The sequence below is a fragment of the Protopterus annectens genome, chromosome 11.part0 (assembly GCF_019279795.1).
Source record: "Protopterus annectens isolate FY-2018-M chromosome 11.part0, PAN1.0, whole genome shotgun sequence".
NCBI classification, from domain to species: domain Eukaryota; kingdom Metazoa; phylum Chordata; order Ceratodontiformes; family Protopteridae; genus Protopterus; species Protopterus annectens.
The window spans coordinates 1,248,759,300-1,248,780,416 of NC_056745.1; the positions used below are offsets into that span (position 1 = coordinate 1,248,759,300).

The 21,117-nt window shown below is 40.4% G+C and overlaps 1 protein-coding gene across 1 annotated transcript in view; it reads right to left on the reverse strand.

Annotated features, from left to right (window-relative positions):
* Nucleotides 1–21,117, reverse strand: part of SCUBE1 (signal peptide, CUB domain and EGF like domain containing 1) — a 4,299,807-nt gene that overhangs the window by 448,852 nt on the left and 3,829,838 nt on the right. Inside the window, exon 18 of the mRNA XM_044087300.1 lies at nucleotides 5,414–5,581. Coding sequence (XP_043943235.1) covers nucleotides 5,414–5,581 — 168 coding nt within the window. The remainder of the gene's footprint in view (nucleotides 1–5,413; nucleotides 5,582–21,117) is intronic.

A 21,117-nucleotide genomic window follows, 5' to 3' on the forward strand; every position in this document is an offset into this window, starting at 1 on the left:
AGTCAGAATGTTAGAATTCCCCATGATGTGCACAGCAATCAGAAAGCGTTGAGATGAAATCTCCCATTGGCAAACTCTCATGACCTCTTGACAGAGTATACACTTCCTCCCTGCTTGCTCAGGTACCAGACAATGGACATATTGTCCACCTGGAAATTAAATCACACCGCTGTGGAGGACATTCTGAAAAGCCTGCAACACAAGAAAGAAAACATTCATCTCCAGGACACTGATGTGAATGCTGGCCTCCACAGATGACCAGGACCCTTGTCATCCCTGTTCAAAATGCCCCTTCCACCTAAGAAGGGAGGCGTCTGTGGTGACTTTGGCCACAGGACTGGGAAGAACAAACAGTTTCCCACTGGTCACAAAGGGTGATTGTAACCACCACTGAATCTGATTGTGACACATTTTTGGCTTCCTGACAGGAAAGTTCACTGGATGCATCAAACAGGACCACTGTATTGTGAGAGTCCCTGGCACAGCCCTCATGTGGTACTTCACTAAAGGTTAAGTAAACCTTACAGAAGCTGCCATGTAGCCCAAGAATTTTAAAACTGTATGAGCTGTAGGATTCGCAAGGGCAAGCACAGATACTGTCTGGGAACAAAAGCCGATTACTCTGAAAATTAGGAGCTTGGCAATTTGGTTAATGATATCCAAGTGGCAACCTATAAATTCTAATGTCTGGACTGGGTTGTAGACTTGACTTTAGATAACTGACAGTTATCTCTAAATGGCCGCACAAATGCAGCAAGGTATCTCTGGCCATGATTATTGATGTTCTCATGCAGACAGTGAGGAGCAATGCTGCAACCTCTGCCATGCACTTGGAGAACACCAGGAGGTCTGTGATGAGACCACATGGCAGGGCTCTGATGATAGGCTTCCAGAAGTGCATATTAAATCTTGTTGAAACTGCTTTGTGGTCCATGACTTTATACATTGTGGTATTTTTTTGCTTTTTTACTTCCTGATGCACCTTTCTATTTTTGATATGATGGCAGGCATCCTTGAGGTCTACTGAGCACATCCAATCATCCTTCCTCAGCAGAGGCAGAATGGACTGCACCGTGATCATCCAGAATTTGGTCTGTTTCAAGAATGGATTAAATCTGTTCAAATCCAAAATTGGCCTGAGGTTCCTGGTCTTCTCTGGTATCAAAAAGAATCTTGAGTAGACCCTGGATCCTTGTTAGTCTGGTGGAACCTCTTGGATGACTCGATTTGCCAGCAGCTTCTGAATCTCTACCACTGCCTGCAGTCTCTGATGAGGTAGAATGTCTGGGAGACATTTGTGACCAACCTTTAGAATTTATAAAAAAGGGATATGACTATTAACACCCACATATCTGAGGTGATGGCTTCCTAAACTTCTGGGTGAAGAGCCAAGTGACCCCCAACTGCCTCCAGAGAAGGGCAGTCGCGCAACCTTTCAGGATCACTGAATAAGTCCACAGAGAAATGTCTTTGGAAGCCCTGATTTTTGTGGATCACCCCTGTCCCATTGGCAACACCCATTATAGTTCCCACCCCGACTGTGGGAGGAACCCTCAGAAGTAGCATCCTGGGAAGATTGCTGCAGTTTTCTAGAGAAGAGACTTTGCCCCCTTCTGATTCCTTGAGAAGGTATGCTGAGGGGTAGCAAAATGCATTCCTAAAGCAGACAGCATTTTCCCATCCCACTCATTCCTAGTATGAGTGTCCTTAATTTTAGTCCCAAACAGGGAAGAGCCATCAAAAGGGCTGTTAACAAAAGACACTTTGAAGCAATCCACAAAGTTGCACAGCCACATCCAAGCATGGTGTCATATGCCAATGCCACTATCAGCCACTCAGGATGCTCAATTGGCTGCACTGGAAATGAGCTGCATGGAAACATTGGCAATGGACTGAAGGGTAAACAGCTCAGTTTCCAGTGTCTTCTGAACTTTCAGAGACTGATTATGTCTTAATATTCATCAACAATTCAGCGACAAAATTACACTGAAGCCTTGTTAAGTGGGATAAAATGTTGAGTGCCCTCAAAGAGAATGTAGCAGAGGCATAATATCACTTCCCTAGACAGTCCAAAGTCCAATATTCTCTAAGAGGATGGGCCGAGGAACCCATCTTCGAGATTTCTTTCTTTGTGGCAGCCATCACCACAATCGAATCCATGGCCGGATAATTACACCATTGCGAATGATCCATTGGAGGGGAAAGAATTTTGTCAGGCTTCTTAGGAGTAGGCTCCACAGTGTCAGGTTCTTTACATACCATTTGAGACACTAGGTCTATGAGCATGTCTGCAGAGAGAACCACCCAGGGAATGGATGGGCCTACACCAAAGTCCTCCAAAAACACTGACTCCTCAGGAGAAGAGGCTTCGGTGATCCAGCCCCCACGGTGGTAAAGAAGCTGCAAGAAACTGCCAAAGGAATCGTCATCATAAGGTGAGTTAGAGGACCCCCTCATTCCTCGAGGTCAGTATCTTCAGTGAGAGACTCCCCAGGGGAGTTGAGGTGCTTCTTCTTGCACTGTCTCTTGCCTGAGACCTCCTGCTCTGGCAAAGCTGGAGGAGAGGGGGAAAAGGCAGGAAGCCCCCACAAAGGGAATGGCTTGGAGACCAACCGGCATGGGCTGTCCAGGATTAAGCTGATGACTGGCTGCGACACAGATGAGAATGAGGATGGAACACCAGCTTAGAAAGACTGACGCATTTCCTAAGCAGAAAACATTTTCTTCACAACATTGAAGGCAGAGGAGGAAACTGGCCTCTTGGAGCTGACAGTCCTAGGATCCAAAGAAATCAGAGATATGCCCAAACCCTGGGAAGCTACACCTCGCCCCAAAGTCAAGGCCACAATAGAGCTGTCAAAGCCCAATGCTCCAAACAGGAAGGATGAACCCAAAGCTGGGTTTGTTGAACCCGACCCAGGAAATCCACCCTCAATGCCATGGCTCCAAAGTCCATTATGCTCTGACACAGCCGGAGTCAACAACACCAAGGTGGAAGTCAGAGCCAAGTACAGGCAAGCCATCAGAGCTGACCTCAAAGGTGGAAACACAGCAAGACCCAAAGACCTTAAATCCTCATGGGCTGAGGGAAGAAACCAAGGTGACAGAGCCATGATTCCTGGAAAGGATCCCGGACCTGAAGGGATAAGACATAATTACATCTGAGTCTGCAACAAAGGAAGTCATCAGCTGCTCCAAGTCCAAGGCTGAAGCTTTGAAACTGCCCACCGACCTTGATGACCAAGCAGATGAAGCCACCAAAGGGGGTTTGGAGGGTCACTTTGTAGATGAACCTAACAGTCAGATCTGAGCCAGAGAGACTTGAACTTGGGCAGGGAAGGAGAAGATTCCTGCAAAATCTCTAGTGGAGTAGATGGGGAGAAGCAGAAGCTACATGACCTGATGGAACCCCTTTGGACAAGAAAGCACTTGGCACACTGACAGCCAGAGACAAAGCCTTGCCCATGGTCCACACCAAAGACATTCTGCTCTGAGGAATATGAGCAAATGCCAGCACCATGGCCACTGGGGCACCTGAAAGTTTTGGGACATTTGAGTTTGGTGATCCAGAAGAGAGTCCATGTGTAGAGAGAGAGAGGAGGAGCTCTTATGGTCCCCTCTAGAGTCCTTAGTAGAACAGTGAGAGACTTGTCAGAGCCATGCTTTCAAAGCTGAAGAAGCAGCAGCAGCAGCAGGAAGGAGACCTTTCAGGATGAGCTTGATTCCTCTCTCATTAACAGCCATGGACCTGAATGCATCAGAAATGGAACGGGGGAATTGAGGTAGGTCTACCTCAAGCAAATCATACAATTGTCCTGTTCATCTTGCAAGGGCAGCTTGTGCCCACAATCAACACATTTTTGAATCCCTTAGCCATGGATAAGGACCAGCTATCAAAACCACACACACACACACACACACACACACACACACACACACACACACACACACACACACACACACACACACACAGACACACACACACATTAAAAAGCAACCATTAGGCTAACCTACACACTAATCATAAAGAACAAACTACCTGACAAGACACAGAAAGTCAATACAGCAAAAATCTCAAAAGGCAGGAAAAGACCACCTCTACATGTACAAACATGCAAAGAGGCTACAAATACTAAAACCTAATACCTAAACCTACTTAAGCATCTTACTTATCCTATACTAGCTAAAACTAAAGAGTAGGAAAAAAACCCAGAAAAGGATAACAAAAAAAGATATGCTATAGTGGAGCCACAGATCCAGCTGCTAAATGGAATGGCTACAAACTTGATTTGAGATATCTGCTGAGAAGTGAGGGATTGTGGCTAGGGGAGTCAGAGCCTGGAAAGTTGGAGTCTAGAGGATGTGGCCAGTATTAGATCCAATATCCCACAGGTTGATAACATAAGGAGAAGGTAACATTGATGCAATGTTTTCTTTTTATTTTGTTTTAAGGTTTTTCTTGCCCCAAAACTGATGTTCAGCACATGCTTAGCAGCATGTTGATGTACATAATGTCGATCACTTGGTGTTGGACATTATTCACGTCAATATTTGTGTCATTCAATAAAGTACATAAAACCATATATCTATATAAAACAGAAGACATCATAAGTATATAGCAGCAAAGAGGAAGGGAAGTTCCCAAAGGGAACCTTTCTGAATCTGGAAGCTGTAAGCCATCAATGCACACTGCTGAGGAGATTCAACTGTGCGATTTCTACAGTTGGCACTAAAAGACTGAATAACTGACTTCCTGTGACAGGGGTTACACTTCCCCTGATGGGAGGGACTTAGCCAATCCCCTGTCACAGGTAGTCGGACGGGAGAATTCTGAGCTATGGAAAACATTCTAATGTGGGTTTGTGCAGGCAAGGAACCCTTATGCCACTGAAGCAGTGAGAATGATGAATATCATAGATACCTGCAACAACTTCTTTTTAACACAACAACATCAGACTATACATTAACAATACAGCAAACTGTATTGATACCTTGTGCACTTGAACTGTGATCAATATCAGTGAATATAAAGTACTTGTCTGCTTGAAATTTTGTTTAAATATTGACTTAAACAACGGATTTGTATGTTCAAAGAAAAACTCTTCTAGGGCAGTAAAAGTAGCTTAATCAGCAAATAATAGAAACAACTGCATTATCCAATAAGCCAGTAAAGACAAAACAGTGTTTTTTTTTTAATTACTGCTGATAAAATCAAACTTATTTAAAAACAGTATATATTCCTAAAATTAAATGTATGATGTAGAGGACAGCACTGTTTCAACCTGAGTAAAGCTGCCCTGATTTTCAGTTTTGTGCTTAGGGAAAATTAAACAAAAGTACTAAACATTTGCAAACAAAAAGAAAAAAAAAAGAAAAAAACGAAAAGTAAAAGTCCTGATGTAAGAAACATTACCTCTTGTTTCACAGTCTTGAAATGAAATGGCAGCTTCGTATTTTGTTGTTAATCCACCTCCACAAGGAAAACAAAGTGTCCTCCCTGGTTCAGGCTGGTATGTGCCAGGAAGACACGGATTGCAAGGTTTAAAGCCATCAGTGGAGAAATAGCCAGCAGAGCATTGGCCTGAAAGAGCAACAAATAGTAGTAAATAAATTTAACTGAACATCTCAAGCAAAGGTAAGCTGCATTTGCATTTCAGTATGCTGTAGAGAATCTCTGTGTTACAAGCTGGATGACTGTGTTCCAGAAGAAAAAAGATAACAATGTACATTTCTAAACAAAGACCATATTTTTCCACAACTGAAAAGTAAAGTTATGTACTTTCCATAAAGATACAGCCTTTCATCCCAGTCTGTCCGATACAACATATAGGTCATTGAGCATCCACTCAGACCTGATCTGACCAATTTACTTCTCCAGCCTTGAGCCCTTCCTAAATTTTCAACTTATAATGCCCTGCTCCTCCCTGAATAGTTCAGATCAAGTTTGGTGTCTAAACCTAAGGGGCATCTGTGCTGCCTCTGATACAGGGAAAAAAAGTCCTACAGAATAAGAGTAGGAAGGAGGATGGTGTGTCCTATCAGATAGACTGGGATGAAAGGATCTACAATTATGGAAACCCCAAAGAAAGCTCTAGTTCTGGAAATACAATGCAACTTGCAATGCTTGACAAAGATGTGAGAGGAAGACCATGTAGCAGCTTTGCAAATGTAATCCAAGGATGCAAACTTAAAGAATATTGAAGTAGCTACAGCTCTAGTGCAGTAAACTCTGGGCTTGCATGGTAACGTTTTATTTTGAGATGTACAGATGAAAGAAATACAAACCACCATCTAGACAAATAGATTTTGGATACCTTCTTACTCAATTTGTTTTGTGCAAAAGAAACAAAATGTTGTTCATCTTTCCTAAAGGGAGCTGTTCTGTGAAGGTAAAAGTGTAGTCTCTGTACATCCAATGCATGCAAAGTGTAATCTTTGTTGTTTTGGTAATTTTGAAAGAACACTGGAAGATGTATGGGCGAAGAAATGTTGGTCTCAGAAGCTACTTTTAGAACAAAGGAAGGGCTATTCCTCAAGGTAACCCTACCCTTATGAAATACAATGTAAGGAGAAACCAAGGATAAAGTAAGCAGCTCTGAAATCCTCTTGGCAGATGTGACAGCCACTAACACAACAACTTTACAATATAAGAATTTTAATTTTACAGAAGGAGATAGTTCAAACTGAGGTTTAGCTAGTGCTTCTAACGCAAGGTTTAAATCCCATTGAGGAGCTGTATCCTTTACTAGAGCCCGTAAGTGAAATTTATCGTTAAGAAATGCTTTACATAGTCTATGAGAAGTTAGAGAAGAATCCTGAAAGGCAACATGGATAGAGGAGAAGGCTGTCAACTGTACTTTAATAGTGGAGAAGCTGGAGTCCGAAGAAAACAAAAGGATGATAAAAAAATGTAGTGCATCTCCAAACAAAGCCAAAAACGGATCTGTGTTCTGATATTCTGCTCATATGGTGAATCTTCTCCATTTACTACAACACACCATATGTGTGGATGATTTCTGAGAAGCTGACAGGATGTGAACTACATCAGTAGGAAGAAATGAATACTGTACCATCAATGAAATTGAGAAGCCATGTGGTTAGCTTCAGGTTAACAATGTCCAAATGAGGCTCCCCTGGTGAGTGATGAGTTCTTGCAGTGGATTTAGGAGCCAAGGGTTCTCCTGCAAGCATAGTTTGAGAAGGGGAAATCATCTCTCTCTGGGCCAAAATGGGGCAATGAGGATGACTGTGGTCTTGCAGTGAATAACTTTCTGTATGAACCTTGTCATAAGAGGAACAGGGAGAGAGATGAACAGTAACCCCAGAGGCCAAGTATGGGACAGAGAATCCCTCGGGGTTCTGTCCCTGATGAGCAAGAATGGCAAAAGTGCTGTGCTTGGGGCCTGGGGGGTGGCACAAACAGAATGCAGTACAGATTTTCCCGATGAAGAATCTCGTCTGCAATTGTGAGATTCAGGAACCACTTATGAGGCAACAGGATGTTCCTGCTGAGCCTGTCCTCTACATTGTTGAAACTTCCAGGGATGTGTATTGCAGTCAGAGATCAATGACAGACCATCGCCCACTGCCGCATTCTTACAGCCTTGGGACAAACAGGATAAGATCTGGTTCCCCACCTTCTTGTTTATGTACCAGACTACCATAATATTGCCCATCTGTATATTTTTCACACCTAGAGGAAGACAGTTCTGTAACCAGAGCAACACAAGGATAGCCAGCTTCATCTCTTGGACTTTTAATAGAAGACAAGCTTCTGACTCTGACCAAATACCTTAGACCATTCTCCCTTCACAATGCCGCACCCTACAGAAAATGCATTTGTGGTCACGATTGTTATTAGTGAGTGAGTCTAGAGGAGGCTGCCTGCCAATATCAGAGGTGAATGAAGCCACCATTCTAGATGAGTTCTGCACAAATACAGATGGGTTGAAAAAGGGAATCATATTCCTGAGGCCACTGAGATTGGAATAAGCATTGTTGAATTCTCATACAGTGACAAACAAATTGGACCATCAAAATTACTTATGCTTTCAGGACTGGACTCACTGGGGGGCAATCACACTCCAACAGAGTTTTGTTTGCTGCCATCAAGGATATAATTATGTCCTGTGCAAGACAGATCAGGGTTATTGTAGTATCCAAGTAGCAGCCCAAAACACCAAACGCTGACTTACTGAAATGCCTAGAGAAGGACAAATGCTGAGGAGATAATCTCTTGCTTGCAGAAGAGACTCCATCACAGATGAGGCAGCCAGGTGCCCGTTATCTAGGTAAGGGAAAATTAGACACAGATAATCAGCTACTATCAGTAACACTAAGTGAACACCCTGGGGGCTGAGGTGAGACTGAAGGACAGAGCTCTGAATTGGTAATGACTGCATCCCAATCAGAAGCATACAAATTTCTTGCACTCCTTTTCTATTTTTATGTGAAGGTACATGTCCTCTACAACTATAAAGCACAGTTATTCATCCTTCTGGAGACACAGAAGAAATGACTGCAAAAGTAGGTGTTTTTGACATAATTGTTTATTAAACTTAGGTCCAAAATGGGCCACAGAGTCTTTATTTTCTTAGGATCCAAAAATAAGCATGAATTAAACCTTGACCAGATCTGGTCTGGTGGGTTTTCCTGGGTGGCTCTTTATTTTCAGAGGAGAATGAAGCTCTTGTATAGTGGCCTTTGCCTGATGGGGGAGGGGGGTGGACATCTGGCAACACAGAATGAGGGGATAGGGGAATTTCCAAAAATGGAATTTGATAATCTCTGGATACGATACTTCGTACCCATATGTCTTGTGTGATGGCGGACCACAACTAATGATGGATGGATATGTCACCCTGACTGTCTCCAAAGAGGAGCAGCTGAGCAAACTTTAGGGATTTTATGGGTGTCTTGTCTGAAAAAAGTCACTGTCTCTGGTACTACATCCACTGAAGTGGCCACCCCTGCCTTGGCCATCTCTATCAGAAGAGGAGTCATACTGATGCACAGACTTACAAAACCAGAGTGAACAAGGCCCTTTTTGGTTTCTGTTAAAAGTGCACTGTGGTTCTCAAACTTCACTCCTATTGCAGAGAGGGACTTGCAATCCTGCTCCTTACTCTTCTGCATCCTTTCTTTTACAATGGACTAAAAAAGGTGATCCCTTCAAATGGGGTATTCGAAAGATGCTTTAAAGTTGCAAACAAGCATAGCATTTGATAGCTACTCCTGCTTTGGCTGCTCTAGCTGCCCCATCAATCTCATTATGAAGCAGGTGTAGGGAGAGTTTGGCAATGCTGGACACCATCAACAAAGTGGCTTTGAGTTGTTTCTGTGACACTGGTGTAATGGGATTCTTCAGAGTGGCTAACGCTTGTTGAACTAGATCCCTCTGAAACCTGGTCATGTGAGTGGTGTAGTTCATGGCCTAGATGGCAAATGAGCCAGAAGAATACACCTGCGTCCCCAGTCTATCCATCACCCAGGATTCCTTTTTGAGGAGGTGGAAAGAAGAGTAGTCTTCAGACAACTCTTTTTTGATGGCTATCACATTAATGATGTAGCCTATGGGGCAGTTTTTATCCAGAAAGGTTTATCTTTGGGGGACATAGGATATTGTTAGGCTTCCTCAGAACTGACTCGCATGTGTTGGGTTCCTGCCAGGATTTCCTCAGCAACAAGTATACCAACTTGGTGGGAAGAACCACCCAGGATGAAGAAGGGGCCATTCCATATGTCTCAAACAATAAATCTTTGTCTTGAGAGGGAGATTCAATTGGCCAAGGTTTCCTTTGCCTCCTGAGTTCCAGGATCTCTTCAAAGGACATGTTCTTGGGAGGGGACTGTGGGGAACCCTCTGTCATCCAAATCAGTATCAGTTGTGATTGACTCAGTTAGTGAGTCTAGATGCTTTTATGCCCTCTTCTTCAGTGGTTCAGGGGCTGATGCTACTGAGTCCTCAGAGGACAGTTTCTGCACTGAGGCAGGGAATATGGGGTCTAGGGAATGAATCTGCCAAGATGATGTCTGTGCTGAAGTCCACTCAAATGGGTAAGAGTCATAGGGTGGAACCAACACCTCCAAGGCCACTCCAGCCTCCAAGGAATCCAAAGAAACTGCACCTGTGGTCAGTTCCATCTCTCCAACTGAAAAGTGTGAAAAAGCCCCAGACAGAATCCTCATATCCCTCTGAGTGGACAGCACTGACAAGGGGACTGGAGTCAAAGTTTTGAAGACTGACATCTCTGATTAAAGCAATGGAGTAATCCACCCATTTCCTCAGCACCAAGATTCCAATATGGCATCTAACAAGGCCAGAGTCAGATGAGTCAGTTCCAACCTCCCAGGAGCCAATGACATGAGTCTCAGTGACTCCTGTGTTACAGGATCTTCATGATAGTATGGATCCAAGGGAAGCAGAACTGAAGAGCATACTGGTGAGGGAGCCTGGGCAGGGGTAAAATGTACGGATCCGATCAACTTTGGTGCTGATGGAGAAGTAATGACCACTATTTTGACCGGGTCTTTAGAAAGTTCTGCAACAGGTGAGCCAGATCAACCTCAGAAGTACTCTTGTAGGAGATGAAGAACCTTATACAGAGAGCACAAGAGGGTCTTGAAACAGGTCTTTCTATCCTTTTTGGAGAATCAGCAATAATAACAGTGGTCCCTACCGCTGAATCCAGGTGAGGGGTAGAGATAGGGGGTCGAAGCAGTATACTCTTCAATCCTTGAAACCCTGGGGGTCCAGTGCTAGAACCAAAGAATCCAGAGGACACTATTTTATCTCTGAGTCCTTGGATTTAGAAGGTTTGTCTCCCACCTTTTTTGACTTGGCAGTCTCATGATCTGGAAGAAGAAACCCTTTCACAATGAGTCTGTTTCTCCAGTCTGAGAGTGCCTTGGGCCCAAAGGTAGCACAAATGTCACATGAAGCACTCAAGTGTGAAACCCCTGAGCAGACACACAAATCATGGGGGCCTTGGGAGAATTTTATGCCCACATTTACAGCATTTCTTAAAGTGAGTAGCCTTTTTCCATTACAACTGTAAATTAACAATGCGCACACTATGATAAGCGGTACTCTGGTCAGTGAAAAATGTCACTGTTTCTCTAAGACTAATATAGATATAGATATAGAAATATCTATATAAAAACATAGATATATTTATGTATAATGCTCTGTTGATAAGCTGACAATCTGAATGGATCTACCACTAATAAGAACACAGACACACAAAAACTTTCAATAACTATGAAGGAACATTCTAACACTGCAATAAGAATAATGGTAAGAATAATAGAAACTACTCTCATGAACAGCAAAATGGTGACAAGGCCAAGCAAGGAAGGGCTGACAGGGCAACTATTCATAAAAATATAACATATTTTTTCTTATAACTAAGTTGAATCAAGAAATTCACATACAGAAAGCCAAAGGCTTGCAAACTGATACACTCAGTCAAAATCTGACAAGATTAACCAGAAATATGAGGCAGAGCACTTATTTGCCAAAATCAGCATTGTGCCTTCAAAATGTGGTAAACGAGATCTGAGCTAGTCAGGGAGGAGCAGGACATTATGCGTTGAAAATGTAGAAAGGGCTTGAGGCTTGGACAGTAAACAGGCTGGCTCAGGGATCCATATGTCGAACTGGGCAGACTGGATGTATAGGATTTGTGTATACAGTAATCATTCAAAAACTAGAGTGTCCACTAAAACTGGTTTCATTTGCATCGTATACACTTATTGCAAAGCGCAAAAGTATTAAAGAAATAGCCATATGTTACTTTAAATGATTTATTTAAGCAAGAAACTTGAAGCAGCAAAACACACCTCAAGTAAAAAAATAACGTATATCTAATGAAAGCATGTCACACAATGTCTTCCTGAACTTAAACAAAAACTTATAACAAACACAAAAACAAAGAAGCATTTTAGATATGAATACTTCATATTTACTGAAGACAGTTTATGTATTAGGAGGCTACTATAATAACAAGTGAACATAACAGTTTTAAATGTACACTATAAGAAAAATGCATTATGGACCCAGCATGATAAAAACATTAAGGTATTCAGAAACCAAAAGCATAAGGCATTACACAAAATAATATTGTGGGCAGTAACTTGCAGGGAATGGGGCAATTCACAGAAACATGTAGCATGAAGTCACTACTGGAGAAACAGCACAGTGTCCATCATATGTTAATGACTGCATAGTGACATGCAAATGAATATCAAGAACCTAATAACGGCCATCATGTATGCAAATGATGAAATCAAACATAGTGATACAATTCAGAAACATATAAGATTAGCACAATAAGCCATGGTGATCCTCTTTTCTGAATGCCAAAATTTTACTAAGATGCTAGCAGTAATACCAGCATTAGATGGACACCATGTATTAGTGGTCATCTTTGCAGTTAGTGTTTGCAAAGTTGTGCTGTGTTAACCTATGTTTTGCAGAAGAGTCCACCGGTGGCTAACATACCATCATCTCCACAACCAAGACAATATCATCAGTTAATACAGGGACAAAGTTGCCATATAGGGCTTAGTAGACATACTGCCTTCACATGGAATCTGCAGAGGGTGTGTAATGCCTACCCAGTGGACATCAAGGTTTGTGCGTATTTGCATGTCTATTGGGACCTTTCAGCATTCAAAAGGGGACACATTAGGAATTCTGCAGGCATTATCCTTGCAAATCCTATACCAGGTTTTTGATGTGATGCTGTATCACATGGAGAAGCATATTTTTTTCCAGACAGCAGAGGACAGCACCACCACTACATAGCCATTCTATGAAATAGCCAATTTCTCTTAGGTTCTGGGGGCCACTGACTGCACCCACATTGCGATTAAGGCGCCCATATAGTCTAACAAGGAATTCAGTATGTCAATCAAAAGTGCTACTCCTACTCCCTCAATTACCAAGCGGTGTGCAATGCACAGAATATTATATACAATGTGTCTGTGTGCCTCCCAGGCAGTTCTCATAATTCCAGGACTTGACACACATGTGACCTGTACCAACATTCCACATGAGATGACTTTCCACAGAGTTATCTAGTTAACAGGTGTACATATTGCCAGTCACGGAGTCATTGATATGTTTCCATAAACAAACGTAGCAGGTCACTCATAATAGTTTCCACTGTTTTGTGTTACATAGACTACATAATATGACTTTTAACCACAGACAATGATCCCCATTTACAGCCCTAACACCATGGTGAAGATGGCATAAAACACTGCACTGTCACAAAAAAATTAACATCATCAAATGCATTTTCGGACTTCTAAAGGTCCACTTCCACTGCTTAAATGCATCTGTTGGCACACTGCTGTATGTTCAGCATACCTGCAGCAAGATATCTGTGGTCTGTGCCACACTACATAATATGGTGCTACAACAGCAGTTACAATATACAGACACCTTAGGACTGCCAGGAATACCTAAAGGGATACATCTGTTCAGTGAGGAATCATGGAAGGAACAGCGCTACCTCATGTGAGGCAGAGACAAGTTAAGTGCTGTGACACTGGAAGAGTAGTGGTATCTGATGTGGAACTATAGGCCATGAAAAGGATAACAGAGGCAGCCACAGACAGTGTGGAAGTCAACATGTGTGCGCCATCTGCGCAAGGCTGATATGTGACTGTGCAAAGTGCATCCATCCCCCATCATGGTCATTGTGGCCATCTATCCATATCCTCATGGCTGCACCAATGTCTGCCACCTGGGCCACCAATTTTACCAACTGGAGTGTCTAGAGCAGAATGGTATATGACCTGTAACTAAGTATGTATTGCAGGATGAGACACTGCCTTTAAAGCAGTTGTACTTCCTCAAGCAAGCTACACAGCACACTCAACATATCTGAGATGGTTTGAGTAGTAAAACCAAAAGAAAACTGCATCATGGCTCACCATAGAGATAAATGTAAGATTAAGTGCTGTCAGTTTTAATTTAACACCTCCAGAATAACAAAGACTAAAAAAAGCTCAGATTCAAATAACATATCTCGTATCATGTAACTCCCAAAAGACTCCACTGAGACACTATGACAAACAACAGCAAGTACACATTCTGTGAAAATGCTGCTACAACTTAGCAACTTTCCGTTTTAAAACATATTTAGTATTAGCAATAGTAGACCAACTATTTTTTGAAAGATGTCCTATACCTCCCCTGGTAATTATATATATATCGCGGTGGTGGTGTTGCGGTAGCGTTGTCGCCTCACAGTAAGACGCTGTCAGGTTAGATTCTCAGCTAGAGCGTCTTCTGCCTGGAGACATGCATGAATGGGCGTACCTTCGTTGAAGGTTGTGCGTCAGGCCTGGCAAGCCAGTACGTAAAAATCAACTGCCAATCATTAGCGGACCGGAGTTCTGCTGTGGCGACCCCTAACTGGGAAAAGCTAAAAGAAACAAACAAACAAACAAAACTCTAAGACTGCACAGTCCCTGGGGAAAGGGAATATTCCCCTATCCATGGATTGTCAATCTGACACACTAGTCAACAAAACAGGTGTTGGCATTGTGTCCATTTGATCGGGTGTAAGACCTCCATATATATATATATATATATATATATATATATATATATATATATATATATATATATATATATATATAAAAAAATATATATATATATATATATATATATATATATATATATATATATATATATGTATACACACACACAAAATGTATGCTTCAAAACTCAATTTACAATATTTACTGCATAAATTAACATTTTAGCTTGTTGACAGCAAAATGTTTAAAGGCAGAAATACCTTTAATCCATCCCTCCCTCCCTCGGACATTGACAATGTTCAAAGCAGCCTTTGAAGCTGTCATTAGGATGGCATTACAAAGATCAGCTAATGCAATTTCACAACAGGTAAGAAGCCAGTTTCCAGTACATTATCTAACAACAAAATGATGAATTATGAATGCAGACAAAGGAGGTGGTACATTATTGATGGATACTGATTATTATGTTATTCAAACAGAAATGCTTTTAAGTGACAACCCCTTCCATTAAACAATTATACTTTATGAGATCCCCCTGGAATCATTATTTACATTAAATAAAATTAGACATTAAAGAAAAGATACTGGTGAGTTTTTACCAGTGATCTCTTAGGTTATTCCACCATAACATAACAGGTCAATTCCACATACCACATCATGACCATATGCTTGGATTTCAAATCTCCTCCTGTTTAGCAGACATATATTCCCATAAGTCACAGCTTATCCACAGATTAACAGTGACATACTTGAAAATGAGTGGATAAACCTAGAATAACATTATTTCTGGCATTCCTAAGATATAAAAATCTATAACTAATCCACAATTTAGGCCAAGTGGATCAGCTGTGTCCTGCAACTGAAGTCTTAGCCATTTTCACTGACTGGCTTTTAAGCCACAGACTGCAGACACTGAGGTCTTGTCTCAGAGATCCATGACACTTTTTAGAAAAGGTAAGAAATGTAGATTTTGAAGATAAAAGTTTTGTTTTGGTTGGCAAAGACGTTAATGATTTATATTCAGTGGGACTTCCAAGATGGCTGCACAATGATCAACAGGTTTATTTGAGCTCTCTCGTGAAAACATAAAATTTGAAAAAAGGGCTAGTGAAATTGTCAGTTTAGGCAAAATATGGTTACCAGCTAGTAATTACACTACCTGGAAGTCAGCAAAGAAGACATTTTTAGAACCTGACAGAAAAAGGGGAAGGGAAAATTCTGTTTTGGGTGAATCTTGTAACTGTTCAGCAAAAAGCAGATTAAGTTCCAGCTTTGATACAGGAGATGGCTTCCAGTAATTCAGAGGAAAATACATAAAATGCACTCAGATAATAAATTAAACAGTGAAGAAATATATTAAATCAAATAACAAAAAGACTTGGAAAATAGAAGCTTTAACTAGATATTGAAATGAACTGATAAAACTGAAAAAAATACATGCTGAAATGAAGAAAAGGCTGTCTGAGCATAATGCTTCTAAAAAAAGAGCTGTTTCAAAAAAGTAGACAAAACCTGAGATTTTTTTGCTGTACCTGAGAAATTGGATGGAACACAGTGCATTCATTTATGAAAGTACAAATAAGGAACTGCACTGGTATTCCATACCTGCATTTGTTAACTGAGAAGATGCATCATATGCTCCTGATACGGCCATAAGGAAGTAGCTAAGACCTATAATAGTAAAGATGCAATCATAACAGCAGAAAAAGTTGTACTTTCAAAACTTTGGCAGAATGGAAAAGTATTAAAAACTTTATGCAACAGAGCGTTTGTGGAAAATAATTTTCTGTACACCAAGTAAAAAGGGAAGCAAGTTTATCTCAACTGGGGAATCTCAAGAGGCAAATATAAGATTCAAGCTGTTGCTATATTCAGCTCTCTCTAGAAATTTTTTTTCTTAGAGGATCACAGACTTTTTTATGATATGATGCTTGAGTAGTAAAACAAAAGACAACTGCACTACGGATCATGCAGATCAGGGTACAGGAGCTATAAAAAGTTTATCCAGCAAAGAATGAGCCGGAAACAGAAGGATAATCTATTTATTATTCTTCTGATGGTAATAAAGTCTACAAGTAGACTTTGCCAATGAAATCTTTTCCACAGTTTCTAATGAAAAGGCTTACAAAAGAAAAATGCACAGGAGCGGACTATGAGATTCATGAGTACTTTGGACTTGAACCAGAGAATGGAAATGAGAGATGGAGATGATCACTATAAAGACCAGTAACACTGAAATTACTGAAAAAAAATGGGAGACTGTAAAGTATCAATATCATGTGCTATAGGAACAGATGTAAAATACCAGCAATGCAAGAAAGTGTCTGAGAAAGACTAGAATTTTGTTGACTGCTTTTAAACTGGTGGGTGAACTGAAAAGCATATACCCACTTTATGTCATCGACATTTAAAAAGACACTGAAGGGATTGAAAAAGTAGCTTTAAGTAAATCTGTGTTATTATTATTATTGTAAAAAATCTGATGATGTAAATTACTATCTTATATTGTAAAGTAGTTTTGTGAGGTATGCAGTCAGTGATATTTTGGGTGTGAGGTGCAGGTCTTGTCAGTGACTGCTGTGTATGCTGGAGATGTTGAAGCAAGTAAATACATTTTCTTTGTTGTAGGATATACAGGCTTTACCCTATAACAAGATAAGAATGGCTGGAAAGAAGCAAACTAATTTAATATTTTGTTTTCTTAACATCTTTATTAACATCACACATGGAATAGCATAGTAACATGAGTACACGCTCAAATAAAGAAGACAAAACAAACCATTACAACATTTTTCATTTGCACACATTATATAAATATGATTTAGTCTTAATTATTCAGTTGAACATTACACAGATTGCTCAAGTCTGCCTTCCCTGAAATATCACTCTACATGAACATTTTTCTGTACGTATTGATTCCATTTATTTTGGTGTAGTTTATGACTTCCCTTTTCTGAAGATCCTTTCTTTTTTACAACATTCAACAACTTGTTAGAGTTTGATTGTGTTTTTTTATTTCCATTTCCTAGTAAATGCTTTTTTTTGGCAGCCAACAGAATTAAAATTAGTAGGGTCATTGTGTGTCCAAGCAATTTGTTTTCTATATTCCACCTCAAAATAATCATTTCCTTAGTTAAAATAATTTACCCCCACCACATTTGTGACAAAGTACCCTATGTGGAATTTCCAAAATCTGCCAACTCATTACAATGCCAAAATAATATGTTCCCAAGTATCCCTCTCTTTCCCATCACATCTTCCATCAACTGCTGTACACCTGTGGAAAAATTCCCTTAAGTCTACTTGGGGTATACAAATATATATGTAAACACATCCATGCAAAATCCTAAACCTTCTCAATTTTGTTGCAAACCTGTGAGCTATACAAATATCTTCCCATTGTTTCTTTGTACATTGCCTTCTCATTTCCCAGTCTTGACAGAATCTTCTGACTGATTCTTAAAGTTATGTATTATTTATATGCAATACTAATTATCCATTCTTTAACTGTAACTTCTGTTCTAGACTCAGCTAAAAACTCATCCAGAGCTGGTCTTTCATTTAACAATGACCCCCTTTCTCTATGCTTATACTCTGTTATTGATCCCTAGTTGGGAAGGCAGTCTCCAATCTGAAGTCCATATTTCTGCTTGGACTCATCCCATTCTATGACTCTTCCATCACTAGTTATTTGTTCACAATACCTTGGTTATTTTGCTAATTTTCTCCAATAAATTCCAGATCCCTCTCGCCTATTTTTGTGCCTCTACTTATCTTATAAACACCTTTATTAAATTTTCACTTAAGACATAGGCACACACAGAAAAGAAAACACACAATATTAACATTTTTCCATTTACATACACAATACATCACATTTTATAACTATTATCAGTCCAACATTACATAAACTGCTCAATTCCTGCCTTCCATTAAACCTCACTTCTGCTGAACATTACCCTGCATTTTTCCCACAAATCCCATTAATTTTTATGTAATTTGCTCCTTCCCTTTATCTAAAGATCACACTTTCGGTTCTCAAATCTCTTTTACAATATTCAGTACTTCAAATACAGCTGGTTTACACACTGATTTCCATTTTCCAATAATTACTTTTTGGCAGCCAAGAAGCCACGGTGGTATAGCGGTAGCATTGTTGCCTTACAGCAAGAGGTTCTCCTGTTTGATTCACGGCTGGAGTGCCTTCTGTGTGGAGTCTGCATGTCCTCCCAGTGGTCGAGTGGCCTCCGAAAGACATGCGTGAATGGGCATGCCTTCACTGAAGGATGGGCGTCGGTCTGGCAACTCGGCACCATAAAAAATTGACTCCCAATCATTAGCGACCGGAGTTCCGCTGTGGCAACCCCTAACTGGGAAAAGCCGATAAGACAAACAACTCTTTTTGGCAGCCAACAGAATTAAACTTAACAAGGCCTTACTATGTCTAGGCAATTCAGATCCCATATCCCAGCTCAAAGGAATAATCTCCTTAGTTACAGCCATTTGCTCACCCAGTATTTCTGACAGTGTATTTTGTAGGGAGTTTTTAAAATCTGCCAGATAATTACACTCCCAAAGCATACATTCCCATTTACCTCTTTCTTCCACATCATACCTCCAATATTTGCAATCTACCTGAGGAAAAATTATTTGAAGTCTGCTTGGGGTATAATAATACCTATATGCAAACACTTCCAAGCAGGAATCCTATAACGTTGGGACTTTGTTGCATACTTGGGAGCCATACATATGTCCTCCCATTGTTCCCATATAAATTGCTTTTCCAATCTCTCTTCCCAGTCTTTTCTAATTTCCTCGGATTGATTCTTATAGTTATTATGCAGTATTTTATATGCCCTACTAATTACCCCTTTATAACAGCAGCTTCTGTTCTAGATTCAATAAAACCTTTACCAGACTAGGTCTTTCACTTAGAATTCTCCTATCCCTTTCTATTTGCTTATACTCTGATATCAATCCCTGCTGGTAGGAAAGATAGTCTCTAACCTGATGTCCACATGTCTTCTTTATCCAACTCCTATTACCTTTTCCTCTATAGCTATTTGCTCACAGTACCTTAGTTTCTTTGCCAGCTTTATCCAGTTAAATCCCCCCCTTTTTGCCTATTCCCTGTACCCCTACTTATAGTCATCTGTACTGGTAAAATTTCCTTTCTCTATTCCTGTGCTGGCTTAGTTTTCAGAATACTTTCTGCTGCTTTATGAATATAATATTCTGTACAGTTATTCTCCTCTTTAAAGATCTGCATCCAAAATCCCATGCTCTCTTTATTTCTTGATTACAGCTACCTGCATTGGTAAAAACTCTTTTTTCCATTCTTATATTGGCTTAGGTCTCAAAAACTTCTGCTACTTTGTACAAATAATATTCTGTATGGTTGTTACTGTTTTCCTTAAGTGCATGCATTGAACATCCTACTCTCTCCTTATTTTGTGAACTCCCCCACCCAGTTTCAACATCATTTCTTTCCACTTTGATTTGTAGTCTTCTGCTTGTGCTATGCATATTAGTCTTAACTGTGTAGCTCTAAAGTATACTTTCACATTTGGCAATCCTAAATCACCTCGTTCTGTATGAGGAAACAACGTATCCCACTTAACCCTAGCTATCTTTCCCTACTAAATAAATTCCATCAATTCATTATTAATTATGGTCCACAGCTCTGCTCTGGTTGATGAAAATATGCCTGACCTGTATATAATACTACTGGGACTAGGAACATTTTCACTGCTTGTACCTTACTATCCATATCCAACATCCAGAGCTTACAACTTCTCACTTTTTGTATGATCTTTCTTTAATCTCTTTCCACATAACTCTAGTCGCCATAATAGAATCCTTTTTTATATAATAGCATCCTTTTTAATACCAGTGCCTAAATACTTCATCTTTATATGTCCCCATAAATACGGATATTGCTGAACTAATTAATTTGTGGGGACATAGGTTGCTGCTATAGTCATTGTTTTATCCTCATTTATTTTATAACTTGAAAAAAAATGGAAATTTTTTTTTTTTACTTGTTTTACATTTGTTAACCGGGGGTGTCTGACTGAGTCAAAAAGGCCCTTTTTCAGCAGAGGCCCGGGGAGAAAAGCTCCACAAAGAAATATTACAGACACATTTAGTTATTTAGACATGATCAGTATACACACAAATTACAAGAGACATGTTTTTACAGTGGTATGTTGTTGTTGTGTCTTTCGGCTTATCCCAGTTAAAGGTCGCCTCAGCGGATCTCCGGTCCGCTAATGTTTAGTAGTGGATATTTACGTGCCGAGTTACCAGCCCTGATGCACAACCTTCAACGAAGGCACGCCCATTCATGCATGCCTCCACACAGAAGACGCTCTAGCTGAGAATCGAACGGGACAACGTCTTGCTGTGAGCGACAACGCTACCACAGCACCACTACCGCGGGCTCATGTTTTTACAGTGGTATGCGGCACATAAACAGTTACAGTGGAGAGAACAAACAAAAAAATATTAATTTTAAAAATAAAGGTAATTAATAGATTTGTGGTGTACAGCTGAAATTTG